We start from the raw sequence: 27,897 nt of genomic DNA, 5'->3' as shown, positions 1-27,897 counted from the left end.
CTAGTTTTTCACAGAGTAATGAGTGCTTTATTCCTTGGGAAATATGTCTAAATGGCTTAGTGCAATATAGTTACATAGTGTATCTATTATACCAGGAGTACATTGTGTTGTTACAAGACTTTGGAAAGCATAAAGACTGTTCTGAAATTGAAATATTTCCCCCAGATGTTTGATTGCCTAAGTACAGGCTATATTAAGGAACAGAAGCAAAACAACCCTTGTGGTTTCACAGATGTCCCATCACCATGCAGACTCTTTTATAATCCTCTGAATAAAATCTAATTTGTTTCATCTGGTGAAGAGGTCATTTCTGGCTTCTGACCTATATGACTAAGATCTGATAATGTGAATTGTATTTCATACTAAACTTGTATTTAGTGGGTAAAGTAAATCGTTGATGTTCTTTCTGGTTGAGATTTTTAATATTTTTCTTAGTTAAGACAAATGTGCGTATTTTGATGCTGATTTGCACTTCCTCTGTATGCAGCTCTTTAGAGAAAAAGCTGCTTTCTCCCCCTATGTGGTAATACTTCATTTTACAACATTTTAAGTCAAAGACTTGCCCTTAATATAATGCCCTTTCTAAGCTATTTTTTTTTCTAGAAAATTCATAATCTGAAATTGCCAAGAGGAAGCATTCAGCTAATCACCCTCTCGTTACCTGAAATGAGGAAAGCCCCCTGTGTTCTCTTTATCTCCTTTCAATCCCATGATCACCTTTCTAGAAGTCTCAAAACTCCCAGTTTGAGAAACACTAAAATTTTTGTCTTTTAACTTTACATTAAATTCAGTCTTTTAACTTTACATTAACAAAAAATATCTTTTTAGGATTACCAGGAACACTGGTCTCAATATGAACATGAAAAGTCAAGCAGTGGACCCAGAGGTCAATCTTCGGAAACAACCAATGGCCAGCAACCTTCCAGAAAACCAGCCAAGCACAAGATTCGAAAACAGCGTAGACACCGGCATGGCCCAAAGTCTTTGGTGACTGAAGAGCTGGTTGTCAGTCAAGGAAACCAGAATAACACTCCCAGACATCAGCAAAACCCAAATAAGCCTATTGATACTGAAGTAACACAGGAAACAGTTGTGATTATGAATGCCACCAACGATGATTTACAATACTCAAGTGTACTGAGAAGCCAGGATCCCACAGTAACCTCCAATCAATATGCTCCACTACACCAGATTTCTGACAAAGTATTATATAAAAATCCTGCCAGGTATTACCCAGTGACGAATGCTAATAGAGAAAGAGGACACAACGACCAAGAAGAGAAAAGGTTTTCCTACCAGCAGCTACACATCGACACTCTATCCGATATGCACTTGAACTACCTTCATGAACTTAACAAGAAACACCCATCAGGTAGCCAGAAAGGCTCTCAGTCTGTTTCTAACATAAACAGGCAAGCATCAACCGAAAAGAAGAAGCAACCCAAACTGGCTTATACAGAGACCAAGTATAAGAACTTAGAAATATTATGGTAAGAATTCCCTGTTGTCAGGTGGTTTTCTGGAGAAATGAGAGGCTAGAAGAGGGAGGGATGGGATGCTGGACGGAGGGGTGGGTTCATGACAGTGGTCAGGCAAGAGGAGAAATTCACCTAACAGCGTCCTTGGCTCTGGCCTTCTACCTAAAATAGTCCACTTTTCATGTATTTATTTTCTTCTTCCCTGTCTCTAGCTTTTCCACTGTAGTTAAACCAGAGACTAGTGGGGAGAAGGACAGAGGGACCCTATCAAAAAAGATACAGTTAAAAAAAAAAAAGATACAGTATATCTTGAGAACTGCAAGTAATATTTGGAGGAAACAAATTATCTCCAACCCTGTAATGGTCAATCTTAAGAAAATAATCTAAAATGCAGAAAAAATTATGTATGTGCAAAAATATCACCATTTACAGAAATGACAATCATTGAATAAAGAAATGTTTAAGTAAATTATATTAAATATCATGGAATTATTTAAATGGGCTTCCTTGGTAGCTCAGACTGTAAAGATTTCACCTTCATTTTCCTCTGGGGAAGGGAATAGCTACCCACTCCAGTATTCTTGCCTGGAGAATCCCATGCACAGAGGAGCCTCGCATGCTACAGTCCATGGGGTTGCAAAGAGTCAGACATGACTTAGTGACTGAAAAACAATACACCCTTTAAAATTATGCTTCTATAGGAAGAAAATGTTGTTATTGTTGTTTAGCTGCTAAGTCATGTCTGACTCTTGGCCACCCCCACGGACTATGGCCCACCAGGCTTCTCTGTTCATGGGATTCTCCAGGCAAGAATACTGGAGTGGGCAGCCATTTCCTCCTCCAGGGGATCTTCCCCACTCAGGGATCAAACTCTTATCTCCTGCATTGCCAGGTGGATTCTTTACCACTGAGTCACCTGGGAAGTCCTTATAGAGAGAAAATAGTGAGGTACAAAATTTTACCTAAAAGAGTATGAGCTTCACATAGTGTTAAAATGTACACAGAAGATGGAAAATCATCCAAAACATCAATAATGTTTTCCTCTGGCAAAAGAGTTTGGGATTATTTTTAATTTCTTCTTTATATATTCTGAGCTGTCTAAATTCCCTACAATGTATATGCATTACTTCTGTAATTATAAAAATGAAAAGTTATTTTTAAAATCAAGGGGATTTCTTGATGTCATTCAATCAAATGTATTTATTACACGCCTGACACAACCGAATATAGGACTGAAATGTTATAGAAGATACAAAAGTAGTATGATGCATGGGAACCCTCAAGGAGCTTATTTTCAAAGTAGACAGACAATTTTAACACGTATGAATTAATCAGCAGACATTTCAGTGCTCCACCTGGAGGTGTGGAATGTACATTTAACAAGATTCAGAATTCACTTCCTAGAAGAGATAGTGATAGATAGATAGCAGGCATTTTTGTCTTTTTTTTCCTGACTTTAGATGGAGTGCTTCTAACATTTTGCCATTAAAAATATTTAATTTTTAGTACTTAGGGAGATATAGAGGAAACGTCATATTTTTTTGCAAAAATCTATCATAAATAGATGCTTAATGTTATCAAATACTTTTTCTGCATCAATTGAAAATTTTTCTCCTTTAATTCTTTAATGTGGCTAAATGTATTAACAGATTTTCTACCCTTCCACCAACCTTTTACTCCTAGGACAATCCCACCTTGTCATACTATTTTAATAAACTGCTTGATTTGATTTGTTAATGCTATTTAGGATTTAACATTCACATGTAGGAAGTGAGACTGGCTTAAAATTCTCCAATCTGTCACTGGCCTTGTCTGGATGTGTTATCAATTATACTAAGATTATACCAGCCTTAGAATAATTCCCTCATTTCACATCCTCTGGGATACACAATTGGAACTGTCCCTTGAAAGTTACATAGAATTTTTCAGTAAATCTATTTAGTTCACATGTGTTTTTTTTGTTTGGCCTTTCTTTTGTTGTTGTTTGTGGGCAAATTTTAAACTTTAGACTACTTATATTTTTTGTGATACTCAAATCTTATTTCCACTATCTTAATTTGTCCTAACCACCCTACTTTTTTCTAATATCATCTTTAAAAAAAAAATATTATCTATTAAACTGATAGAACTTTGTTACCTTTCCCCTCTACTGATTTAGAAATGCATATTTTCTTTCTATTCTCTTTTTTTTTTAACTTACATACTTAACTAGTCTAGTGTTAAATTAATATTTCTATTATCCTGCAGACACGTTCAAAATCATTGGATTGTTCTAATCCAGTCACCCTTTGTGTCATACATACTCTTCTCATTCAGCATCTTATATCTCCTAATTGCTGTTTTATTATTGTTGGATAGAGTCCATGCTGTTTTAGATTTAACTGATTGTTTGTTAATGTCTTTGCTTTCCATCTTTCTCCCATTTCACTCTTCCTTCTTCAAGTAGATCCTTCAGAAGTTCTTTCAGCAAGTACATTTCACTGGTAAACTTACCTGAAATTCCTTTACTTTATTCTCTTAAATTACTGTTTAACTCGGTAAAGAATTACACTCTTTGAAAAACACTGTTTCTCTATTTCCTGGCTTCTGTATTTCTTTGAAAAGACTTTTATCAATGTATTTATCATTCTTTTTGTCTTTTATTCTCTTGTTGGTTTTGCGGTCTCTCCTTTGCTTTTTGTTTTCAAGCTTCACTATGACGTATTTAATTTGAAATTTATAATCTTGCTTGTGACTTTTCTGGGCTTCCTAAATCTGAAGGTTCATCTTTTTCATAAATTCTGGAAAATCATCACACATCTTCCCTTTGAATAGTATGTCTCCCAAATTTGCTCTATTTTCCCTTCAGGAACACACAATAGATATATATTTGATCCTCTTATTCTAGACTCCATGTCTTTTTAACTGTTTCTTATTTCCCATCTCATATCTCTCTGTGCTTCTTTCTGAGAAATTTCCTGTTTATAAGTCTCTGGCTGTGTCCAATATGGTCTTTAACGTGTCCATTGGTTGTAAATTTCAGTGATGGTGCTTTTCATGTCTAGAACTTCTGTATGGTTCTGATTAAAACCTTCCTGTTGCTTTTTCAGAATATATCTCTCAGAGTTTGTGTTTCTTATTTCATGTCTTTAATCATTATACACATGCTTGCTTACAAATGCTTTCTAATATTCAGTTATCCTAAATTCTTAGAAATCTACTACTGCTTTGTATGTGAGTTTGCATGTGTGTCTGGACTCTCTTATTTGGTAGGTTATTTCCTTACATGTTCTAAAATTTTGGATTGTGAACTTATGTGTAACCACCTTATCTGTAGACACCTAGGCAGGTTTGGGTGGGGATGTATCCTTCCAGAGAACTTTTATTTCATACTCTTTTCCACTGTAATTTATTACAGGATACTGAATATAGTCACCTATGATATACAATGCTGTTTATACATTCTGTATACAATAGTTTGGGCCTTCCCTAGTGGCTTAGATGGTAAAGAACCTGCCTGGAATATGGGAGACCCAGGTTCAATCCCTGAGTTGGGAAGATCCCCTGGAGAAGGAAATGGCAACCCTCTCCAGCATTGTTGCTATGGACAGAGGAGCCTGGCAGGCTACAGTTCATGGGGTTGCAAAGAGTCAGACATGACTGAGTACAACTAACACATATAATAGTTTGCATCTGCTAGTCCCAAACTCCCAGTCCAAGCCTCCCCCCACCCCTTGGCATCCACAAGTCTGTCCTCTCTGTCTGTGGGTCTGTTCCTGTTTCATAGATAAGTTCATTTGTGTCGTATTTTAGATTCCACATATAAGTGATATGGTATTTGTCTCTCTCTTTCTGACTTACTTCATTTAGTATGATAACCTCCAGGTCCATCCACGTAGCTGCAAATGGCATTCTTTCATTCTTTTCCATGGCTGAGTAATATTCCATTGTGTGTATGCACCATACCTTATTATCTGTTGATGGGCATTTAGGTTGTTTCCATGTCTTGGCTACTGTAAATACTGCTTCTATAAACATAGGGATGCATAGTTATCTTTTCAAATTATACTTTTGTCTGGAGATATGCCCAGGAGTGGAATTGCTGTGTCATATGGCAACTTTATATTCAGTTTTTTGAGCAATCTCTGTACTGTTCTCCATAGTGGCTGTACCAATGTACATTCCCACCAACAGTGTAGGAGGCTTCCCTTTTCTCCACACCCTCTCCAGCCTTTCTTATTTGTAGACTTTTTAATGATGGCCTTTCTGACTGATGTAAGGTAGTAGCTCATTGTCGTTTTGATTTGCATTTTTCCAGAGAACTTTAGTATCTGCTTCTGCCACCTACAGAGGTATCCTTCCTCCAGTATCATTTTTATGTTAATTTCTTGGTGTTGGAGTTCCATGATTATGTAGGTAAGGTAAATTTGAACCCCAAATATTGCCCCAAATTCCCAGGGAATTTTTTTCCCCCCTAGTTCAGAGCCTAGACAAAGATAGTGTTGCTCTGTTGTTTCTCAAGGCTGGTGAATGAGTTTTTTACTAATCTGCCTTTTTATTGAGGCTGTATCTCTTCAGGGCTTCCCTGGTGGCTCAGATAGTAAAAAATCTGCCTGCAATGCAGGAGACCTGGGTTCGAGCCCTTGGTCGCAAAGATCCCCTGGAGAATGGGATCTTCAAGGGTAAGAGCCTTAGTGTAGGTATCTCACTTCTGATTCCCTGCCCCACACAAGGCCAAGGTCTGACATATCTAAACCCAGTGTTAAATGGTAAAATGCAAGCACTTAGGTTCAAAATCCCCTCCAAGAGAGCTATAGCTTCAGCTCATCCAAAATCTGCTTTAGTTTTAGTTCCTGTTTAGTTTGTGGTCTTTGAAGATTCCCCATCTCTCTTACAATTATACAATTAAAAGGATATTTATTTAATTTAATACACCATATCCAGGTATTTTGTGGTGGGAAGGCCTTTGATTTTTCAGAATGGTGTTGTTTCCATTCTGAATGCAGTAAATGAAAGTTCTAAGTAAGAGCTAGAATATCCTAAAGAAAAAAATAGGACAATATGGATAATAATATACTTATGAAAAGATTAAACTAAAGGACATTAATTTGATTGTCATGCATGTTAAGTCCAGTCCACTTCAGTCAAGTCCTACTCTTTGCAACCCCATGGACTATAGCCCACCAGGCTCCTCTGTCCATGGGATTCTCCAAGCAAGAATACCGGACTGGGTTGCCACTTCCTCCTCCAGGGGATCTTCCCAATCCAAGGATGGAACCTGCATCTCTTATGTCTCCTGCATTGGCGGTGGGTTCTTTGGGAGTGGTAAATACAGTAAATCAATGGTTCATGAAGACTTTTATGCTAAGTCTTATGTATCTACATTTTAACAGATTTGTGCTTTTTTTGTTTTTCCTTTAAGGAAATTCCATTCCTCCTCTGAAGAACAACCTGCTAAGGCTTCCCCAGATTCCCGGCTCTCCCAGATAATGGAGCAGCATCAGCAAGCCCTGCTGCAGCTGACAGAGGTGCAGCCCCACGAAGGGGCCTCACCCGGCCTCACCCTTCCACCCATACTGCCAAGGGTGGAGAGTGAATCCCAACTCAGTTCAGAGAGAAGCCAAAGAAACCAAGTGAAAATCAGCCGCAGCAATTCTGAAAGCTATCTGTTTCAACTGGAAAAGGGGAAAAAGCATAGGAAAAGAAGCAGCATTAAGGTAATAACAGCATCTTACTTAACCTTCCATTTTGATAATACGCATGGTCCTTGACTTTCATTCCCCTTATCATAGGCCTGGAATAGGGATGCTCCTCTTCCTCCTCTTTCTCTTCTTCCTGCCCCAGTCCCCTAAGAACTCTTCCTTGACTCTCATCTCAACCTCAGCTCCTGCAGTAAAACACCCAGGACAGCCAATGACTGCACTTTTCTTCTGAAATGTTTGCTTTACTGAGTTCTGTGTTTACTATAACTCGATACTATCTATAAGATTCATCATGGGGTGCGGGGTGGGGTGGGAGGGGGGTTCAAGAGGGAGGGGACATATGTATACCTTTGGCTGATTTATGTTGATGTATGGCAGAGACCAATATAACACTGTAAAGCAATTAGCCTCCAATGAAAATATTTTTAAAACAACAAAAACATTCACCATCATTAGCACCTTTGTGCACTGAAGTCTTCCCCATCGGGTCTGCTTTGCTAAATAAAGGAAATGGGGGTGGGAGGCAAAAAAGGAAGGTTTCCAGGAAGAAATGAAGGAGTCTTTTTATGTCCTTTATGTTTCTCCACTGTTCCAAATAAAAACTCCTCAGGAGAGACCACTTGTTTTCTAGTGTCAAATAGTAAGGGAAAAAGCTGGAAAATGCTTTAAGGGGCAACAGGGAAAGACCTGGTTGGAAGATGGGCCCTCCCAGGAACAGACTCTGAAATGGAGATTTATGAGCTGGAGCCCTCCTCCAGAACCACCCCTGGGAGGGAGGGAGCAGGCAGGGCCGGGCGAGGGAGAGGCGGCAGCTTTGAGGCTGAAAGTGGAAGCTTCAGCCAAGCCCACGAGGGTTCTGAAGCTGGGATGGCCCTTCAGAGGCAAGGCACCAGCTGTACCCTGACACGGATCAGCCACTGGCTGTTGCCCGTCTGTGGGGAAGGGTAGTAACTTTGGGCACGGCTCCTGTGGGCTACTACTTTGTTACTTTGGTAGTAACTTTGGGCTACTCCATCTGGGTGAGGGCAGTTCTCAGGGAGGGACTCGACTGTGAGCCACGGAACACAACACTCAGCAGCTGGGGGCACAAGAGTCTGGTTCCAGGGGAGCGTCCACTCTCAGGCAGATTTAGGGAGCCATCCTCAGTTCAACTCAACACATAGGTTGAGGACATATGTGTCCTTCCAGGACCCGGAGTCAGGTGCTGGGGGATGTATAGTGAACGAGCAGCAGGAGTGGACAATTACCTGGAACTGGGGAAGGCATGCAGGCACGTGGCTTCAGTATCATATTGAAATAAAAAAGAGAGATACAGGGTGAACACGGAGCACCAAGGGGGCACACATCCCCACCTGGGGGTCATGCAGAGTTTCACGGGTGATCGTGAGTTGTCTCAGAGGACGTTCATGAATTAACAGAAGAAGAAAGATTGAAAGCATTTCAGGCAGAGGGACCAGCGTGAGCAAATATTCTGAAGCGCGCGAGAACACAAAGCATGCTGGGAACTGAAGCAATTCAAGGCTGCTGTCACTCAAACTGGGGCTTCCCTGGTGGCTCAGACGGTAAAGAAGTGGGCATGGCAACTCATTCCAGAATTGTTGCCTGGAGAATCCCATGGACAGAGGAGCCTGGCAGGCTACAGTCCACGGGGTTGCAGAGAGTCGGACACAACTGAGCGACTAAGCACAGCGCAGTCCCTCAAAACTACGAGGCCTGAATGTTCAGAGATGACAGTGGAGAAATAGGTGAGGGAGTTGAGGGGGTTGGGTAGGTCTGCCAGTATCTTGCTTGTCATTGATGGAAGAAGGGCTCTAATCTCTAGGCTGGAGGGTAGAGGTGCGGGTTGGCGGGAGGCACTGAAGAATTTTAACCACAATTAGCTTAGTCTTTTTATTTTATGGGATTAACATTGACCTTTTTTTCTGTTCGTAATTGTTCATATTTTCTGATTTTTTTTTTTTTTTTGGAACTGAGCATGCATTACTTTTATAACCAGAAGGTTAATAAAACAACTGAAAAGAAGAGATGAGACAAAAAGGGCTAGGGTGAAAAATTGGGGTATAGTCACAAGACATCAAAAGATATGAATGAAAAGTTTCATGTCAAAGACATTCAAATAAGGTGACAGTTTTAATTAGAATGGTTTGCATCCTTAGCATTTCTTGAGTTCAGAGGGAAGAAATACTTTTCAATGAAGTATTACTTCATTGAAATTGAAAAGAAATACTTTTCAATAAAGGTCTCTGTAAAAACCAGGCTTTCATTTATTCTTTCTCTATTGCTTATGTTTTTCTGTCCTCCATTTATTATTAACCAGTTATATTTCCCAAGTAACTATTCTATTACTAGTCCTGCTTCAGATACATTATCAGATTCAATATCAGGAACAGGGATAATATGCTTTACAGTCAAATATGAGGAATTTCAGTCATGGGTGGTTAATTGAGGGCTTTATTTCTCTTCTGTTTTATTGTGCTTTTGATGATGTTATTGCTCATTAGTCTGTTTTCTGGTGTGTGGATAAGTGAAAAGATACAGACACAAAATTAAGTGTCAGTTCAGTCACATACTGATCAAATGAGGGTCTTGCAAAGAAATTACAGTAAGTCCCCTGACACGTTAGCTGCTCATTTTTGGCCAGAATGTGTATGTGTTCATCAGATGATTTATGGATTAACAGATAGCTAGTGGTTTAAATGGCTCTTTCCCTTAGTCAGCAGTTTACATGGAAACACTAAAGCATGTGATGACAAAACTGAAGGTGGTTTTCTGGTTAGCAGTAATCAGATTTAGAACCTTATTCTTAGCCTCTGTAGTAGAGAGCTAGATCCTACTAACATTCCTTTTTATTTTTATTATTTATTTTTTTAATTTAATTGGAGGCTAATTACTTTACAATATTGTGGTGGTTTCTGCCATACATTCACATGAATCAGCCATGGGTGTACATGTGTTCCCCATCCTGAACCCCACTCCCACCTCCCTCCCCATCCCATCCCTCAGGGTCATCCCAGTGTACCAGCCGTGAGCACTCTGTCTCATGCATTGAACCTGGACTGGCGATCTGTTTCACATATGATAATATACATGTTTCAATGCTATTCTCTCAAAATATCCCACCCTTGCCTTCTCCCACAGAGTCCAAAAGTCTGTTTTTTACATCTGTGTCTATTTTGCTGTCTCACATATAGGATCATCGTTACCATCTTTCTAAATTCCATATATACGTATTAATATACTGTATTGGTGTTTTTCTTTCTGACCTACTTCACTCTGTATAATAGGCTCCAGTTTCATCCACCTCATTAAAACTGATTCAAATACATTCTTTTTAATAGCTGAGTAATATTGTATATATGTACCACAGCTTTCTTATCCATTCATCTGCCAATGGACATCTAGGTTACTTCCATGTCCTGGCTATTGTAAACAGTGCTGTGCTAAACATTGGGGTACATGTATCTCTTTCAGTTCTAGTTTCCTCTGTGTGTATGCTTGGCAGTGGGACTGCTGGGTCGTAAGGCAGTTCTATTTCCAGTTTTTTAAGGAATCTCCACACTGTTCTCCATAGTGGCTGTCCTGGTTTGCATTCCCACCAACAGTGTAAGAGGGTTCCCTTTTCTCCGCACCCTCTCCAGCATTTATTGTTTGTAGACTTTTTGATAACAGCCATTCTGACCAATGTGAGATGGTACCTCATTGTGGTTTTGATCTGCATTTCTCTGATAATGAATGATGTTGATCATCTTTTCATGTGTTTGTTAGCCATCTGATGTCTTCTTTGGAGAAATGTCTGTTTAGTTCTTTGGCCCATTTTTTGATTGGGTCATTTATTTTTCTGGAATTGAGCTGCAGGAGTTGCTCATATATTTTTGAGATTAGTTGTTTGTCAGTTGCTTCATATGCTATTATTTTCTCCCATTCTGAAGGCTGTCTTTTCACCTTGCTTAGAGTTTCCTTCGTTGTGCAAAAGCTTTTAAGTTTAATTAGGTCCCATTTGTTTATTTTTGCTTTTATTTCCATTACTCTGGGAGGAGGGTCATAGAGGATCCTGCTATGATTTACATCAGAGAGTGTTTTGCCTATGTTTTCCTCTAGGAGTTTTATAGTTTCTGGTCTTACATTTAGACCTTTAATCCATTTTGAGTTTATTTTTGTGTATGGTGTTAGAAAGTGTTCTAGTTTCATTCTTTTACAAGTGGTTGACCAGTTTTCCCAGCACCACTTGTTAAAGAGATGGTCTTTTCTCCATTGTATATTCTTGCCTCCTTTGTCAAAGATAAGGGGTCTATAGGTGCGTGGATTTATCTCTGGGCTTTCTATTTTGTTCCACTGATCTATGTTTCTGTCTTTGTGCCAGTACCATACTGTCTTGATGACTGTAGCTTTATAGCATAGCCTGAAGTCACGCAGGTTGATTCCTCCAGTTCCATTCTTCTTTCTCAAGATTGCTTTGGCTAGTCAAGGTTTTTTGTATTTCCATACAAATTGTGAAATTATTTGTTCTAGCTCTGTGAAGAATACTGTTGGTAGCTTGATAGGGATTGCATTAAATCTATAGATTCTTTTGGGTAGTATACTCATTTTCACTATATTGATTCTTCCAATCCATGAACACGGTATATTTCTCCATCTATTTGTGTCCTCTTTGATTTCTTTCATCAGTGTTTTATAGTTTTCTATATATAGGTCTTTTGTTTCTTTAGGTAGCTTTATTCCTAAGTATTTTATTCTTTTCGTTGCAATGGTGAGTGGAATTGTTTCCTTAATTTCTCTTCCTGTTTTCTCATTGTTAGTGTATAGGAATGCAAGGGATTTCTGTGTGTTAATTTTATATCCTGCAACTTTACTATATTCAACTTAGCCTTTTTAGAAAGACTGTTCTGGCTATGTCGTGCAGAGCACACCAGGAATAGGGGGTCATGAGCTAAAAACTCATGTGGGAGCCTCAGAAAAAAAGGAAAGGGTGACCTTAAAGAAAACAAGGGAAAGTAGACTAGAATGACAGTTCTATATTACAGAGAAGGAAAGGAAGACTGGCTTGCTGTGTCCTCCTAAGAGAGGACCTCAGAGGTTGATGGACATGAAACACCTCAGCCCACTGCCACAGCCTCCACCCAAGAGCCCACACAGCCCAGGTCTTCAGCTTGCTCACAACCCAGGGTCCTTACCACCACCCCTTCCTATACCCCCACCCAAGGGCTCCTTGAGCTCCTTGTCTGACCTTCCCTCACATCCTCTGTCCTAATTCTTACCCAGGCCATGGAGACCACTACCAGTTGTTTGGAGCTGGGATAATCCCCAGTTTTACTGTATTAAGAAGAAATGTGTTCCTGGGACCATCAGTAACTTATTTTTCCACCAAAACATCATTATATGCTTAGGTTACATTACAGTTAGGTTCTGAGGTACAATTAGTACTGTTTTCAAGTACTTCATAAACAGAATAGAGTTTGTAGGAAGCCAGACACCATGTGTATTATTACTTCTATGGGGAAATGTATTCAGAGCTTAGGAACCAGCACATTCTCAAGATGAGGATGCCCTGTCCCTCTAGAACTTATGAGTTATCAGAGCCTAAGAAAGAGTTCAAACACACCACTTTGGATGAGAACCTTCTGGGTTAGGGTTCCTACCAACTGTGGATTATTTTAGCTCAATTTCTAGTGAGCAGGGATCAGTGGAAGTCACACACTTGGCCATTTCTAAATTTCCATCACCTAATCTCTGCATAACTTGGCAAGTTATTAATTCACCTGAGCCCCTAGTTCCCCATTTGTGCAATTAGAGTTGTTATTTTGGTAGATTTCATTTGACAGTTAAATGAAATACCATATTAAAACCTTAGCTTGTTATTGTTGTTTTAGTCACTAAGTCATGTTCAACCCCATGGACTGTAGCCTGCCAGGCTCCTCTGTCCATGGGATTCTCCAGGCAAGAATACTGGAGTGGGTTGCCATTTCCTCCTCCAGGGAATCTTCCTGACCCAGGGATCAAACCCCTGTCTCCTGCATCTCCTACACTTGCAGATGGATTCTTTACCACTGAGCCACCAAGGAAACCCCAAAACCTTAGCTTAGTACCTAGTGAAGAATAGATGCAACTAGATGTTCATTTCCCTTCCCTTCCTTCTCCTCCTGTAGTCTGAATTTGCATTTTACCTGGGAGGGTAGAGGATAGGCCCAGGTAATGGTGGGTATCACCAGACATCTAAGATCTGGAAGAGAGGGAAGAGGAAGAAAGAGAACTTCCACTTACTGCTTCCCAAGCCCTCTTTAAACTTGGGAAATCCCTCTCCTCCTGCTCTCTCTAGGGGATGTTACAATCTTCTTGTGACCATTTTCTCCATCCAAGACCTTCAGCCTACATCCGACAAAGAAGCAGTCTTTGTCCGGAGAGCCATTCCAGAAGCTACAATGATTGAGAACCAAGCTATTTGTATAGGACAGCAGGTAGCCGGGGCCCCAGACACAGGACTCATTACCCAGATCAGGCCCATTTCCCAGTCAAAACAAATCTCTTGGTCTCCAAGGGAATTGACTTGAATCACAGTAAAAATCTGAGGATTTGTCAAGATAATAGGCCTGAGCACCGTCCCTCTTCTCCTGGCAGTTGTATTGTGACTGATTTATGAATACTCAGCATTGTCCATGCCACTGAATCCAGACGTCAGGCAGTGAGAGATTAACCCAGCGCAAGGGATGACAAACAGTATAAGAATATCCACTGCGACCTGCACAGAATAACTGCCTAAGGAGTTCTCTGACAGCTGTGCAGAGCTGAGCCATAGTAATTAACTCATGTGTTTGTTGTCACAGACAATCTGGGTATTGCTGCTCGACTGCTTCTAAGAAGAGGTTTATTTGGATTAAATTTAGTAACCGCAGAGCAAATTTCCTTCCCTTGCTGTTCCCCAGTATTGGAGACATTGTTTTCTATCCCATCACTAAGTAACTCTCTCACCCTTACACATCTGAGGAATGTTCTGGGGGAAAGTCCTGCAGTGTCCCCCCACATCGGGGCATGACCTCTCAGAGTTGACACAAGTCCTCCCGGGGACAGTTGATGTCATTTTCAGCTCAGGCAGGTCTTGCCCCAAGTTTACAGTAAAAGTCCGTCTTCTAGCTTGAAAAGCATGATGGATGGCTGGCAGAAACCTTCCACCAGGAAATCCTATGCCGAACTCTGCCAAAGTCATGACCCATGGACACCAGTTCCGAGGGGCAGGTCTGGCCTGGTCAGTCATCAACTAGAGCCAGAGCTGGCTAATGTCAGCCCATGGGCATCTCACACAAAGACTAGCGGTGAACCCCACTGGAGATTTGTTGAAAACGTGCTTTTATTTTCCTCATGTTTGGAGACCTAATGAGACTATATTGTTGATGTAATTTTAAAAAATTTGAGGGCATCACGCTGTCGTGACCCTTTGGTCTTGTAACAGCCAAAGAGAGGTAAATCAAAGTAAATTCTAGGGATTATTTGCTCATGACAGCCTTTTGAAGAGACAGAAAGTAGATTAGTGGTTGCCTAGGGCTGGAGGGAGAGGGGGAGGGGAGTGATTGCTAATGGGTATGGGGTCTCTTTTTAGGATAATGAAAATGTTTTAAAACTGGATTGTGGTGACTCTTGCACAGCTTGATAGCTACACTAAAAACTACTGACTTGTACAACTTCAAATGGGTGAATGTGGTGGTGTGTGAATTTTATCTCAATAAAGCTGTTAAAAAGATTTTTGATGGAAAGGGATCAAACAAAATTACAGCACTGAGAACCAATCAAGATTACTTGAGGCTAACAAGTGAATCCAGGATTTTTCATTGCCGGTCACCCAGAACAAACTCTGTCAGGAGCCCTGGAGCTCCCTTGAGAAATGTCCCTTCTTATTTTCGCTGGCAGCAGCTCAGCCTGTCAAGGGGTCAGTGGCGTTTGGAGATGCCCCTTTCCGTCCACACTCTCTCTTTCGCGTCAGTCTGAGTACTGGACCCTCAGTTCTGTCTTCCTGTGACCGCCATGACGTCCAATCCAGGTGATATTAAGAACTTGGACGGGGCAGCAATAAGCAATTACTCATGCTTCACAATCTGTCTTTTGTGAATCGGTGGGATGATTAAGGCTAAGCTGCTTCAGACTAAGGCTGTGATTTCTAGGCACTAATCATTTCTTTCTCTCAGTTTTGGACAAATTGGATTTGTGACTTGGACACGAGTGGGTTCCCTCTTTTCTCATCTTTGATTTACTTTGGCAAATAGATATGCTGAAAACAGTGGCACAGGTGGCAGAGGCCAGGTAAAGAACAAATCCGCAGTTGCCAAGAATAGGATATCTGAGCTCATTTACCTACAACAAATCAGCAGAGGTTTTAAAATGTAATAATACTCAGTGTCATCAAGATCTGCACAAAAGGAGCATTCTTCTGCCTCCTCAACGGAAGTGTTCATGAATGGCCCTGAATACGTTCACAATTCTGTTTCAATAATCTCACTTCTCTTCAGAGAAGCGAAGAAATAATTCAGAAGTGAGAAGAGAAGAAATACTTGTGAAGAAATAATGAGTGGCCTACAAACAGTGCTCATCCCTGTGTGCATGTGCATGCGTGTGTCAGTCGCTCAGTTGTGTCCGACTCTGTGAGCCCATGGACTGTAGCCCACCAGACTCCTCTGTCCAAGGGATTTTTCAGGCAAGAGCACTGAAGTGGGTTGCCATTTCCTTCTCCAGGGGATGTTCCCAACCCAGGGATCTAACCCACGTTTCCTGCATTGCAGGTGGACTCTTACTGTCTGAGCCACCAGGGAAGTCCCCTCAGTTTTCAGATATTATAAAAAATTCTGTTGTTGGGGAGGAAATTGAGGCACACTGACCCCCTACCCCAGGCTTCTATTTGCCAGTCCAACATCTAGCATACACCCTCCTACTCTCCACCCCCAGCAGAATCAGCTGCACACAGACAGCCTTTTGCCGGGGGCAGGGTCTCAGGAGCCCATCTGGTGGCCTGTTCTGGGGGAGGCTGGCCAGGGTCAAGGGCTGTGGGTGGGGGAGCAGGAGGAGGGGTGTGGTTGGAGGAGCAGCTGCTGTGTGTGTGCATGGGGGGCAGTCAGTGCTGAATAGGGGACCCCAGCTGGGGTTCCACAATGATCTATACAGTCTATGGAATTCTCCAGGCCAGAATACTGGAGTGGGTAGCCTTTCCCTCCTCTAGGGGATCTTCCCAACCCAGGGATCAAACCCAGGTCTCCCACACGGCAGGCAGATTTTTTACCAGCTGAGTCACAAGGGAGGCCTGTGCTCCTCCCTAGGACACCTTAAATGTTCAACATTTGGAGAAAGCACTAAATAATTCAACTACAAAGAGACAATAGCATGTTAAACACAGAAAATATTCAGTGGCAGGGAAATACAGTGTCATGCTAACCTCAGTGAAAAATAAAATAATTTGTAGCATAGGGACAATTTTAGAAAAGTAGGAGCAAACACATCTAAGGGCAGGAAGCAGCTGTAGTGGTTTTTCTGGGTGATGACTCCATTCTCTTAAAGGAGATTTATGATTTTTAGGTGGCTTCAATGAACACTGTTTCTTCTATATACTTAACATTATTAATGTCCTAGTCATTTTAGTCCAAAGCCTTCTTTGACCCTGATGCTGGGAAAGATTGAGGGCAGGAGGAGAAGGGGGCAACAGAGGATGAGATGGTTGGATGGCATCACAGATTCAGCAGACATGAGTTTGAGTAAACTCTGGGAGAAGTGAAGGACAGGGAAGCCTGGTGTGCTGCCATTCATGGGGGTCGCAAAAAGTTGGACACAACTGAGCAACTGAACAACAACAAAGCCTTCTTTAAGAAAGGATCTTCTTTGATCTTTTAGGATTAGATGCACTGAAAGAGTTTTGACTATAAATGTCATTATATAATATAATGTTATATTAACATTCTAATAAGGCAAATACTATTTACAGAACTTTCATCCTTGCAGTGTAGAACTATTGCCTAAATGGCACATGACTTTGGCCCTTTGAAGCCCCAAGATGCACTACAAAAATTCTGTAGGACCATAGAAATATTGCCTTCAGCTACAAGCCATAGAATTGCTATTTACAACAACTCAAAAAATTATTGAGTTCATGCTTCTTACATATAGTTAATTCACAAGCAGGTGGTTGCACTGGTGGTTCCAGAGCTCAAAACATCAGAACCAGTATTTATGATTCTCTTGTTCTTTTTTCCCTTTCCTGGCCTTGAGACTGCTGTTAGCTCCAGAAATTACATCCATGTTCAAGACAAGATCAAAGGAAAGGGGAGGGGCTGTCGCAGTCTAAATAAAAGTTTTCCAAGATGCACCCTCTAGCTCACACCTCAAAGCCCAGAGCTCAGTGCTGGGATCTGGGGAAAAGAGAATTTGGCTCTAAGCCTGGGAAATAGCAATGGAGAAGCTAAGTGATCTGACCTCCAGGTAGTCAGTCAATAGTCCCTGTGAGTAGTAACAGTTGATCCATGTGTATATGTAAATTCACTGTTAAGATTTGAGAATTATATGCAGTAACTATATGATGAAATGTTCCATTTTTAAAGTCTCTTGACTATCTCTGCCAAATTCTCTCTTAGGAAAGAACACATTAGGTATAGTGTATATACCCACTCCAGTATTCTTGGGCTTCCCTTGTGGTAAATGTGGGAGATCTCGGTTCAATCCCTGGGTTGGAAAGATCCCCTGGACAAGGGAAAAGCTACCCACTCCAGTATTCTGGTCTGGAGAATTCCATGGACTGTATAATCCATGGGGCCACAGAGTCAGACTTGACTGAGCTACTTTCGCTTTCACTTTTCAATAATTAACAGGAACTTTCAACATTTAGAAAAATGCCTTGTCATTAGCATATAAATAGGTGGTACCATGTACAGTTCAGAACTGCCACCTCCACGGTACGGCTGTTTATTCTAAGCACCAATTTCGATGTGCCCCAAGATCACTACTGTCACCCAAACCATATCTTTGGCATCATCCTTCCTACCCTTCCCAGGTGGCACTAGTGGTAAAGAACCTGCCTGCCGGTGCAGGAGATGTTAGGAGACGGGGCTCAATCCCTGGCTTCGGACGATCCCCTGGAGGAGGGCATGGCAACCCACTCCAGTATTCTTGCCTCTGGAGAGTCCCAAGGACAGAAGAGTCTGAGGGGCTACAGTCCATAGAGTTGCAAAGAGTTGGACATGACTCAAGTGACCTAGCACGCATGCACCCTTCCCAAGGAAGACAACGAAAGGAGCTCACAAATTAAAGGACACGGTTTACCACAAGGGCATCTGCTGCAAATAACAAGTCAGATTTCCCGTCAAAAGCAGGAATTTGGGGAAAATCCCAATCTACCCCACAATCAGGAACACCTTAGTATTTTTCCTGCCTACTACTGTGCTCGTGTCATAATTTAATAATTAAATGGCCTTGTTTTGTATCATCCCTTTAAATATGCAATGGTGATAATAGTTATCTTATAAAATACCTGTGAAGTGAAGTGAAGTGAAAGTTGCTCAGTTGTGTCTGACTCTTTGTGATCCCATGGACTATACAGCCCATGGAATTCTCCAGGCCAGAATACTGGAGTGGGTAGTCTTTCCCTTCTCCAGGGGATCTTCCCAACCCAGGTCTCCTGCATTGCAGGTGGATTTTTTAACAGCTGAGACACAAGGGAATCAAAATTACCCGTACCCTTCAACATATCCAGAATCACACTGAATACAATGAATTTCTCAGTGGGTCTTCCTTAGACTCTTAAGCTTTACATGTTTCCGTTCTTTTGAATTTTAACATCAGACAGGGCACTCTGCCTTTGAAGCAGTGTGCTTACCTGAGTCATTTATTGATAGATAGCCTCTTCCAGGGAGATCATTTGGTTCAGTGAATGGTACAAAACTAGACACACTTGTCATAGTAGCAGCAAAGTAGGAATGTGTCTGTCATGTGAATGTGTCTGTCATGTTAAAAATATTAATAACAAATCTACCATATGACCCAGCAACCCCATTACCGATCATGTACCCTGAGGAAACCATAACTGAAAAAGACACATGTACCCCAATGTTCAAAGCAGCACTGTTTACAATAGCCAGGACACAGAAGCAACCTAAATGTCCATTGACAGATGAATAGATAAGGAGGATGTGGTACACATACACAATGGAATATTACTCAGCCATAAAAAGAATGAATTTGAGCCAGTTCTAGTGAGGTGGATGAACCTAGAGCCTATTATACAGAGTGAAGTCAGAAGGAGAAAAACAAATATAGTGTATTAACACATATATATGGAATCTAGAAAAATTATGTTGACGAACCTATTTTCAGGGAAGGAATGGAGACACGGATGTAGAGAATGGATATGTGGACACAGTGAGGGAGGGAGAGAGTGGCATCAACATATATATACTATCAGGTATAAGATGGATAGCTGGTGAGGAGTTGCTATGCAGCACAGGAAGCCCAGTCTGGTGCTCTGTGATGACCTGGAGGGATGAGATGAGGGGAGAAGAGGAAGGCTAGGGAGGGAGGGAATGCATTTATAATTAGGGTTGATTCCCATTGTTGTATGGCAGAAACCAACACAACATCGTAAAAAAGTGTTTAAATATTTAAACTAAAAAAATAGGGGAAAAAGTTTTTAAAAAAAGTTAATAACAAAGCAGCACTTTACTCACTTGAAATTTTTTATTTATAATTTTCAGAATTTCAGTGTTTTTTATTGCAGAAGTGGAAAAGTCCACACACGTCAGCCCAGCAGCTACAAATTACCGAGGACACTGTTATCAATGACAACCATTTAAATGGAAGAACTGTCAGGACACACCCACTCCCCCGAGGCCCACACAGGCCACCATTCTTCATTTCGCCTCTCCCCTTTCTCACGTGGCTGTGACAACTCGGAAGGGGCGGGGGGGAACATACAAGTCTCTAAAAGAAACTCTCTCTTTGATTGTATTTTCAAGAGCTCCAAGCTGAAAGGTTATCAGAACAGAGACGTGAAACTTGGAGGCCTGGGACCTGACCTTGAGTCCATCAGAGACAAAGTGAGTGGGAGGTACCTACAGCATTTCCAGGCTCAGATCTGCCCTTTGTCTTCCAGCAGAACTGTAGAGAGAGACCCCCAGAACCAAGTTCTAATTCAAACATCTCGCTCTGAATAGAGACCCCTCTGAAATAGCACTGGTATTAATAATAAGCCCCGGGCACTCCTTCTACCATGAAATAAAATTACTCAGCCAATGTTGTTTTATGTATCCAGCTTTTAAGTTAGTTTTAAAGGCCCAAGCAGAAAAGTGGGCACATGCCCATGAAAAGAGATGTGTGTGTTATGTGGTTGTTGGGCTTTCCCAATAGAGTTATCTTTATAATACTGAAGAGTGGCTACAGAGAAGACACTCAGGGTAAGAGTTTCCCCCATGAAAAGTGCATCCACTTTATTCTCTTTCCTCTAGTGAAAGGAGATCTTCATTTAATGTGTTTTAACTGCAGTTGCACTCAAGGCATAACAAGAGAGTAGAGTTCAAAGTTGGACGCAAGAATGAAAATAAATTGGGTAAATGCAACAAAGCAGAGGCTGGATGCGATTTAGCCCCTGTTAAAGGAACACTGGGTGTATTAGTCCCTCCTTGAGAGAGAATGATTTCTAGGAGAAACATTAATTTAACCATTTCACTGCTGTCACACGTGGTAATCCCTTTTCCCTTTTCTAATGATACTGTATGCCCAGCTCACCAAAATTAGTGTCACTTGAAAGAGAACAGAGCGATCTAGCAGGACCTGTGAGTCACTCTCCCTGCGCTTCTCTGAACAGATGCAGAAATTAATACAGCAAAAGGAATATGCTAAACAAGTGAAGGAATACAATATGAAGGCACTATCCATCCCCTCAAAGCCACAAACAGCAATTACTGAAAATAAATCTGCTGTCCCGCGGCAGAAGGTAAGAAACTCACCAAGGCAGTTCTCTGTTCAATTAGAATTAAAAGGAAATCTGTGTGACCTCATGACTTAAATTCCCCACATCTTTTGAACACAGAGGATGTTTTAGCTACTACCATTCCTGCAGCACCCCATCATTCACAGATATTGATGTAAAAGTGATACACCCACATATGCTGCTGGAAGGTTAGAGTCTTTTTCCCCTGAGGGTCACTATCATTTTTAGTCCTCCATGTGTTCTCCTCCTAGTATTTCAAGTTTGTCACATAAGAATTGAATGCTTAGGTGGTTTTCTTTCTAAAAGAAACTAGTAATCCTGATTAATCATCAATTTCCTTTTCTACCACTAAATAAGTTTTAAGAAATTAGCATCTTCTTGCCATCTCTGGGTGCCGGTGTCAGAGGAAAGTCCTTGATTGTTTCAAGTTCACTCCCTACATTTTTCCTAAGGGATGGTACAACAGGTATAGGTTCCTCTACCTAAGAAAATACTTTGGCCACTTGATGCAGAGTTGACTCACTGGAAAAGACCTTGATGCTGGGAAAGGTTGAGGGCAGGAGGAGGAGGATGAGATGGTTGGATGGCATCACTGATTCAATGGACATGAGTTTGAGCAGACTCTGGGAGATAGTGAAGGACAGGGAGGCCTGGTGTGCTGCAGTCCATGGGGTCGCAAAGAGTCAGACATGACTGAGCAACTGAACAACAACCCAAGAAAAATGATTTCATAAAATACAGAATGTTCTCCCTCTCAGAAGTCATCCAACTCTAAGTTGTGATGTGAATGAAATACTTTCTATGGGGACACCAAGCTTTGCAGTGCAAGCCTCTGCCTCAGTCCCAGCAAGGACGTGGGACCCTTTGCATGAGGGACAAGTGACCCTTTGGTGCTTTTAGGTATTTGTACTTCGTGTTCTCTTTCACAGACTCTCATATTTTCTATCTATTGCCTTTCTTCCTCAGACCTTGAAGACCTCAGTCCTCTTGATTGAGTTTCCATGGTGCCACTTTTTCTTTTTTCTCCAAACCATTATTTTTTTCATGAAAAATTCAAGGCAGCAAGTCTATAATTAGAAATTCCAACAGAAGTCACCTATACACACAGAGAAGTCTGGAGTTTTCTGTTTGGGGAATTTTACCCCTTCCAGAACTTACATATATTGTATCTATCCCCATTTCAGCTCTCAGGAAACTCTTAGTAAAATGTAAAACTAGGGAGGGGAGATAAATTAGGAGTTTGGGATTAACATATACACCCTTCTACATATGAAATAGATAAACAACAAGGAGCTACTATATAGCACAGGGAACTATATTCAGTATCTTGTAATAACCCATAATGGGGAAGAATCTGAAAAAGTGTGTGTGTGTGTGTGTGTGTGTGCGTGTATATATATATAAACAGAATCACTTTGCTATATACCTGAAACTAAAATAACATTGTAAATTAACTATACTTCAATTTTTTAATTTTAAAAAAGTATTAAAACATATAAAGGCAGATTTAGAAATCATATTTAGTGATCTCATTTTTATTGTAATGCCTTTCAGAACAGCCCTGAATAAAAGACTGCCTTTTTTCAGTATCCAGGTTTCTATAGGTATACTAAAAAAGAAAAAAGAATTTTCAACCTCTAAAGAATACTTGCTAGAGGTCTAAGAGCCAGAAACAAGAATAGTTGGTATAATAATGGAGGCTCAATTTTATCTCAACTACAGTGATGTCTTTGGTCTCAAGCTATAACAAGTCCTCTTTGGATGGAAAGGTCTGTTACTATCGCCTTAATAGAGGTTTGGTTTTAATAAGACTGCCAGAAGCTAAATAGATCAAACACATAAGAAATCTATTTTCAAGCACTTTAATAAAGCTCAGTTTTATAAAGAAAACATCCAAAGGCACAACTGTGTGTATCAGTCTTCAACTCTTTTTCTTCCACAGCATTTTGTTACATGGTTCATTTTATTTAATCTGTGTGTTATATTGCATTATTTGTATTTTCCATTTGGTCTCCATTTCCACCTATGTCTTAGTATATTACCTGTAGCAACAGTCTCCATTTATATTATCAATAAACCTTTTCTAAGACTAGATTTAAGGAATCCAGGGCTCCCTTCCCATCTCAAATAAACTTTTATATGCTTTTAGGCTTTGGAATATGCTAAGACCATCCCCAAACCCAAACCTTCAAATCTGAGTGATCAAGCCTCAAAAGAAAAGAAAACTCCAACCCATGCTGGAAAAGAAGACACCTTACCTGAAATCTCACTGCTGGAAGTGCTGCAGAACAGACACGAAAGGGAAAAACAGGCCGTGGCTGCTTTTAAAGTCCTTCACATTGTATAGACAACATATGTGTTGGAGACCAGAGACACTCGGGGAATGGACATGGAGGAGAGAAACTCCAACTTTAACTGCTCTGCATTAAGTGATGACCTCACGTCATCATGTAACTGCAATCCATGTTTGCTTTGTATAGGATTTAAAATATGGAGCCCTAATTACAATGCGGTGCCATATTTTACTTTTCAGGAAGAAAAACTATTTTAATTATTTATTTTCAAAATCAGTTAAAACTGGGGCTGAATAAGAACTAGGGAATAAAACCTTCTAGTTTTCTATCAGCTCTTCGAATTTCTAAAATGATGGCTACCTTTTCTCAGCATAATGAAACTCTTGAAGTTACCCAGAAATAAATGTATCTACTTGTGTTTATTTCTCATTTTTCTGATAAGAAAAAAATAAGTATGAACACTTCAGTTTCTGTTGAAAAGAACTCAAATGGGACTAAACACAGGTAAATTTTGAGATGTCGTTTCCAAAATATTTCTAACATCTCTCAATATTTTAAAGGATAAAATCTTTTAAATGAAAGTGCTTCAGATGTGCTCACTCAAGTAAAACCAATCTCAATGCTGTTCTAACAGAGCATCAAGACATTAATCAGAAATCTACCAAGGCCAGGAACGCTCAAGTTAGGCAACTCTGAGATACTTTTTCTCAAAGCTACTTACTCAAGTCTATAAATGCGCTGACCATCTTGCCATCACAAAGATCTTAAAATATCCTCAGGTGTTTGCTTTCACATAAAAACACTGGGTAAGACAAAAACATCCCACTGTGTACTACTGAATGTCAATATTCATAAATATTTTTTTACTTTTTAAAAAATCTTTGAAACTCAATACACACTGTAAAATTCCCAGGTCTTAATTTACTGGAGGATTTAATTTTTCTGACTTGCTTGTACTAGGTGGGCATTGCATTCTTAGATGGCTATATCTAGAAATGGACACATTTAACAATAGTACAGTATGGTGTTAATCACTCAGTCATGTCCATCTCTGCAACCCCATGGGCTGCAGCCCACCAAGCTCCTCTGTCCATGAAATTCTCCAGGCAAATCTGTTTCTCTCTACAGGTGGCATAAGGACTAGCTTTGGAGATTTATTCCTATGTTGTATACATCTACATATACTACAACATGGTAGAAAGACTGTACAAAATTTAATTTCCTACTGGAAATAGAATTGAAGGTCTGGAACGATAACAAGTATCTGAAGATAAACAGTAAGTTGGAGCACCCTGGTTCAGTAGTATTGGGGAAATCAGAGCATATATGAGGAGTTAGTTCAGGAAAATCATAGCCCAAGCTCCTCCTAAAATGTATTTATAAAAGAAGCAGACCCTTCAGGTTACATGTTCAAAGATTTTTCTAAAAACATGAACTAGAATGATTATTTTTTTAAATTTAAACTTGCTCTGGAAGATAAAGGAAATAATGCATATAAAGACATTTCCATATTTCCATATGTAAAGGGACAGGGTAAGTTATTTAAATGTTCCATTTCTATTAAATTATCTTAAAGGAATTTAGAGCTTGGAAGGGGTTTATCTTGTTCAAGTGTCGATTTTTCGGAAGAGGCAATGATGATCAAGAAAGGGTGTGCCTTTGAAACCCTTCAGTCCTACAGTGGGAGAGCAGGCAGGTCTAAACTCCAGTCTTTGAACAGCCAGGGCAGCACTGTTGGATTGATTGATTGTGATAAGAGAGAGCCCTTGTTTCTCTGTGTGAGCAAAGAGGAATTAGCTATATATTTCAATTTGGGATGTGAACTTCCACCATTAAGTTCCATTTTTTAGAAATATGCATTATTATCTATCTTGCCTTTTTAACATGCACAATCTGGCAACTTCATTACTAAAGTTGTAAGAGACGTCTACAACACAACTCAAATATTGACCAATAAATGAGATGCTATTACAGTTTTTTTTTTTTCCCCAGAACATTTAAAAACCTCCCCTAACCATTTCTCTCAGCCTAAGCATTAAATCCTTCAGTCATGTTCACACACATCAATGCCATTTAGAACCCACACTCCACTGAAGCAGGCTCAATGAATCAGTTGATACCAACATTTCCCAGAGACTGTACATCCAAGGCAAGGCTTTACCATCCACTAAGTATGACCCTGCTGCTGCTAAGTCACTTCAGTCGTGTCTGACTCTGTGCGACCCCATAGACGGCAACCCACCAGGCTCCCCCATCCCTGGGATTCTCCAGGCAAGAACACTGGAGTGGGTTGCCATTTCCTTCTCCAATGCATGAAAGTGAAAAGTGAAAGTGAAGTCGCTCAGTCGTGTCCGACTCTTAGCGACCCCATGGACTGCAGCCCTCCAGGCTCCTCCGTCCATGGGATTTTCCAGGCAAGAGTACTGGAGTGGGGTGCCATTGCCTTCTCCAAAGTATGACCCTAGTACAATTAAAATTCTTTGTACACAGGGGCTTCCCTGGTGGCTCAGTGGTAAAGAATCCGCCTGCCGATGCAGAAGAAATGATTTCAGGAAGATTTCACATACCCCAGAGTAATTAAGCCTATGCAACTAAGCAACAACTATTGAGCCTGTGCTCTAGAGCCTGTGTGCCCCAACTACTGAAGCCTGCGTGTCTAAAGCCCACGCTCCCCAAGAAGAGAAGCCACTGCAGTGAGAAGCTCACACACCACAACGAGAGAGCAGCCCCCACTCTCTGCAACTAGACAAAAGCCTGCACAGCAACAAAAGACCCAGCACAGCCACAAATAACTTTTTAAAAATGGGACGCTTGCTTTTTTAAAAAGTTCTTTGTACCCAAATACTCAAAGTGACAGGTAGCATCTAAAATGACTTTAGCTAAAAAAAAAAAAGAACATATTTGCTGAAAGTTTGGGGGTTGAAATCAAAGAATAGCTCAAAGTAGGCTTCCTCTGACCCCAAGTCATCCCACAACCATAAGATCCAGCAGAACGTCTCTAACATCTAAGCAGGATGTCATGACACTAGCACAGGACAGAGATTCCGCAAGAACAGTGGGTGATGAACACTTGTTGGCTCCTCTCAAGAAAACTGTACTAATAACACTGATCTTCTATAGACCCAATCGGATCAGTCATCAATTTTTACAGTATTTCTGTTTCAGATATTTAGGAAATAAAAAGAACCTGCCTATCAGAGGGCACGAAACTATAAACCTGAGTGATAAAATGATGGAGGGCCTGGATTTGACCAGATGTTAGATAAGCCACTGAAAGATCTAGTGTCTAATCCGCCTAATCTCTATGCTGCTGCTGTGAGCTGGTATAAATAAAGGACCTTTAAATCATGAATGTTCTCTTATTATAGCTCCTTTTGTGACGTTTTTCCATCTTGAGTTTCCAACAAGAGCATCCTCCTAGAGGGAGCTTTTGGACAAGTAGCTGAATTTAATGACAGCTGTCTTCATGATATTGTTCTGTATGGTAAGGAGTCTCCTGGGAGTTATCTAGAAACCAACTCAAGAAAAGACAATATTGAGGAATAAAATAAAAGGTAAGCGTAGCAAAAGCACCGAAGTCTAATGGTTCCAATCGGGGCCTTATTATTGGTTAATGAATCATTGTCAAAACATCACAGCAAACATGAGCATGCACAGCCTACTCTAGTGAGAAAACGACTCTTCATCCCAACAGTTATTAGCTGGGAGTTGTTTGAAAACACATCCAGTAATTAGAACAACACTGGAGCTAATTGAGAACTTTGAGTTGATAGCAAATAGTCTATAATATCAGACAGGATAAATTCAGGGGGGATTCTTTTTTAACTACTGATTGAAAAATTGCATAAAAAATGAATTGAATTTGGGTGACAGCCTGCACATATCAGGACAAGTTTAACTAATTCTAAGATGTGCTTCCAAACATATATTACTATTAGATTAGAAGTTGCACTTGAAAACATAAAGTTCTTAAGGAAAAGTTAAGGTTGCTTTCCTAAACATGCCTTTTTAAAGATTATCTTTTCCTATCAAGAATAAACCTTGAATGCGAGAGATGGTGAAGGCCAGGGAGCCTGGCGTGCTGCAGTCCATGGGGTCACAAAGAATCGGGCACCAACTTAACGACTGAACAACAATAATACATATTTCATCTAACTCTCAAGTATTCTACAGGAGGACTATAGGACTTATCCCTAATGCTAACTACGTTTTCATAACTTCTATTCCTAATGGGTAAAAACAGAAAGACAAAAAGATACAGGAGTGCTCCATTTACTTAGCTCTTTTCCTAGTGAAAAAGGATTTGAAACAATAGCATGAGGTGATGTTTTTTCATTATTGCAGATTTTGTTTATCCAATGTCTCACTCCCATTATATATCCTTGATTATAAGAAATTTTTTACATTGTCAGACAAAATTTCTGTACTATAAAGGCAAAAAAAGGAGAAATACGTATTCTAATAAAATGTTCACTTAGATATTCATTCCACTTTTTTTT

At 40.4% G+C, this 27,897-nt stretch overlaps 1 protein-coding gene across 3 annotated transcripts in view; it reads left to right on the top strand.

Annotated features, from left to right (window-relative positions):
* Window positions 1–23,814, top strand: part of JHY (junctional cadherin complex regulator) — an 82,058-nt gene extending 58,244 nt beyond the window's left edge. Inside the window, exons 5-9 of one of the 3 annotated variants that reach the window (XM_027563448.1) lie at window positions 829–1,490; window positions 6,880–7,174; window positions 20,131–20,211; window positions 20,979–21,107; window positions 23,254–23,814. In XM_027563448.1, coding sequence (XP_027419249.1) covers window positions 829–1,490; window positions 6,880–7,174; window positions 20,131–20,211; window positions 20,979–21,107; window positions 23,254–23,451 — 1,365 coding nt within the window. In that variant the 3' untranslated portion in view covers window positions 23,452–23,814. The remainder of the gene's footprint in view (window positions 1–828; window positions 1,491–6,879; window positions 7,175–20,130; window positions 20,212–20,978; window positions 21,108–23,253) is intronic. The other 2 variants (XM_027563449.1, XM_027563450.1) reach the window with 2 other exon arrangements.
* The last annotated feature ends 4,083 nt before the right edge of the window (window positions 23,815–27,897 follow it).

This window comes from Bos indicus x Bos taurus, chromosome 15 (genome assembly GCF_003369695.1).
Source record: "Bos indicus x Bos taurus breed Angus x Brahman F1 hybrid chromosome 15, Bos_hybrid_MaternalHap_v2.0, whole genome shotgun sequence".
NCBI lineage: Eukaryota > Metazoa > Chordata > Mammalia > Artiodactyla > Bovidae > Bos > Bos indicus x Bos taurus.
The sequence above is the reverse complement of the archived record's forward strand: the minus strand, read 5'-3'. Positions and strand labels throughout refer to the sequence as shown.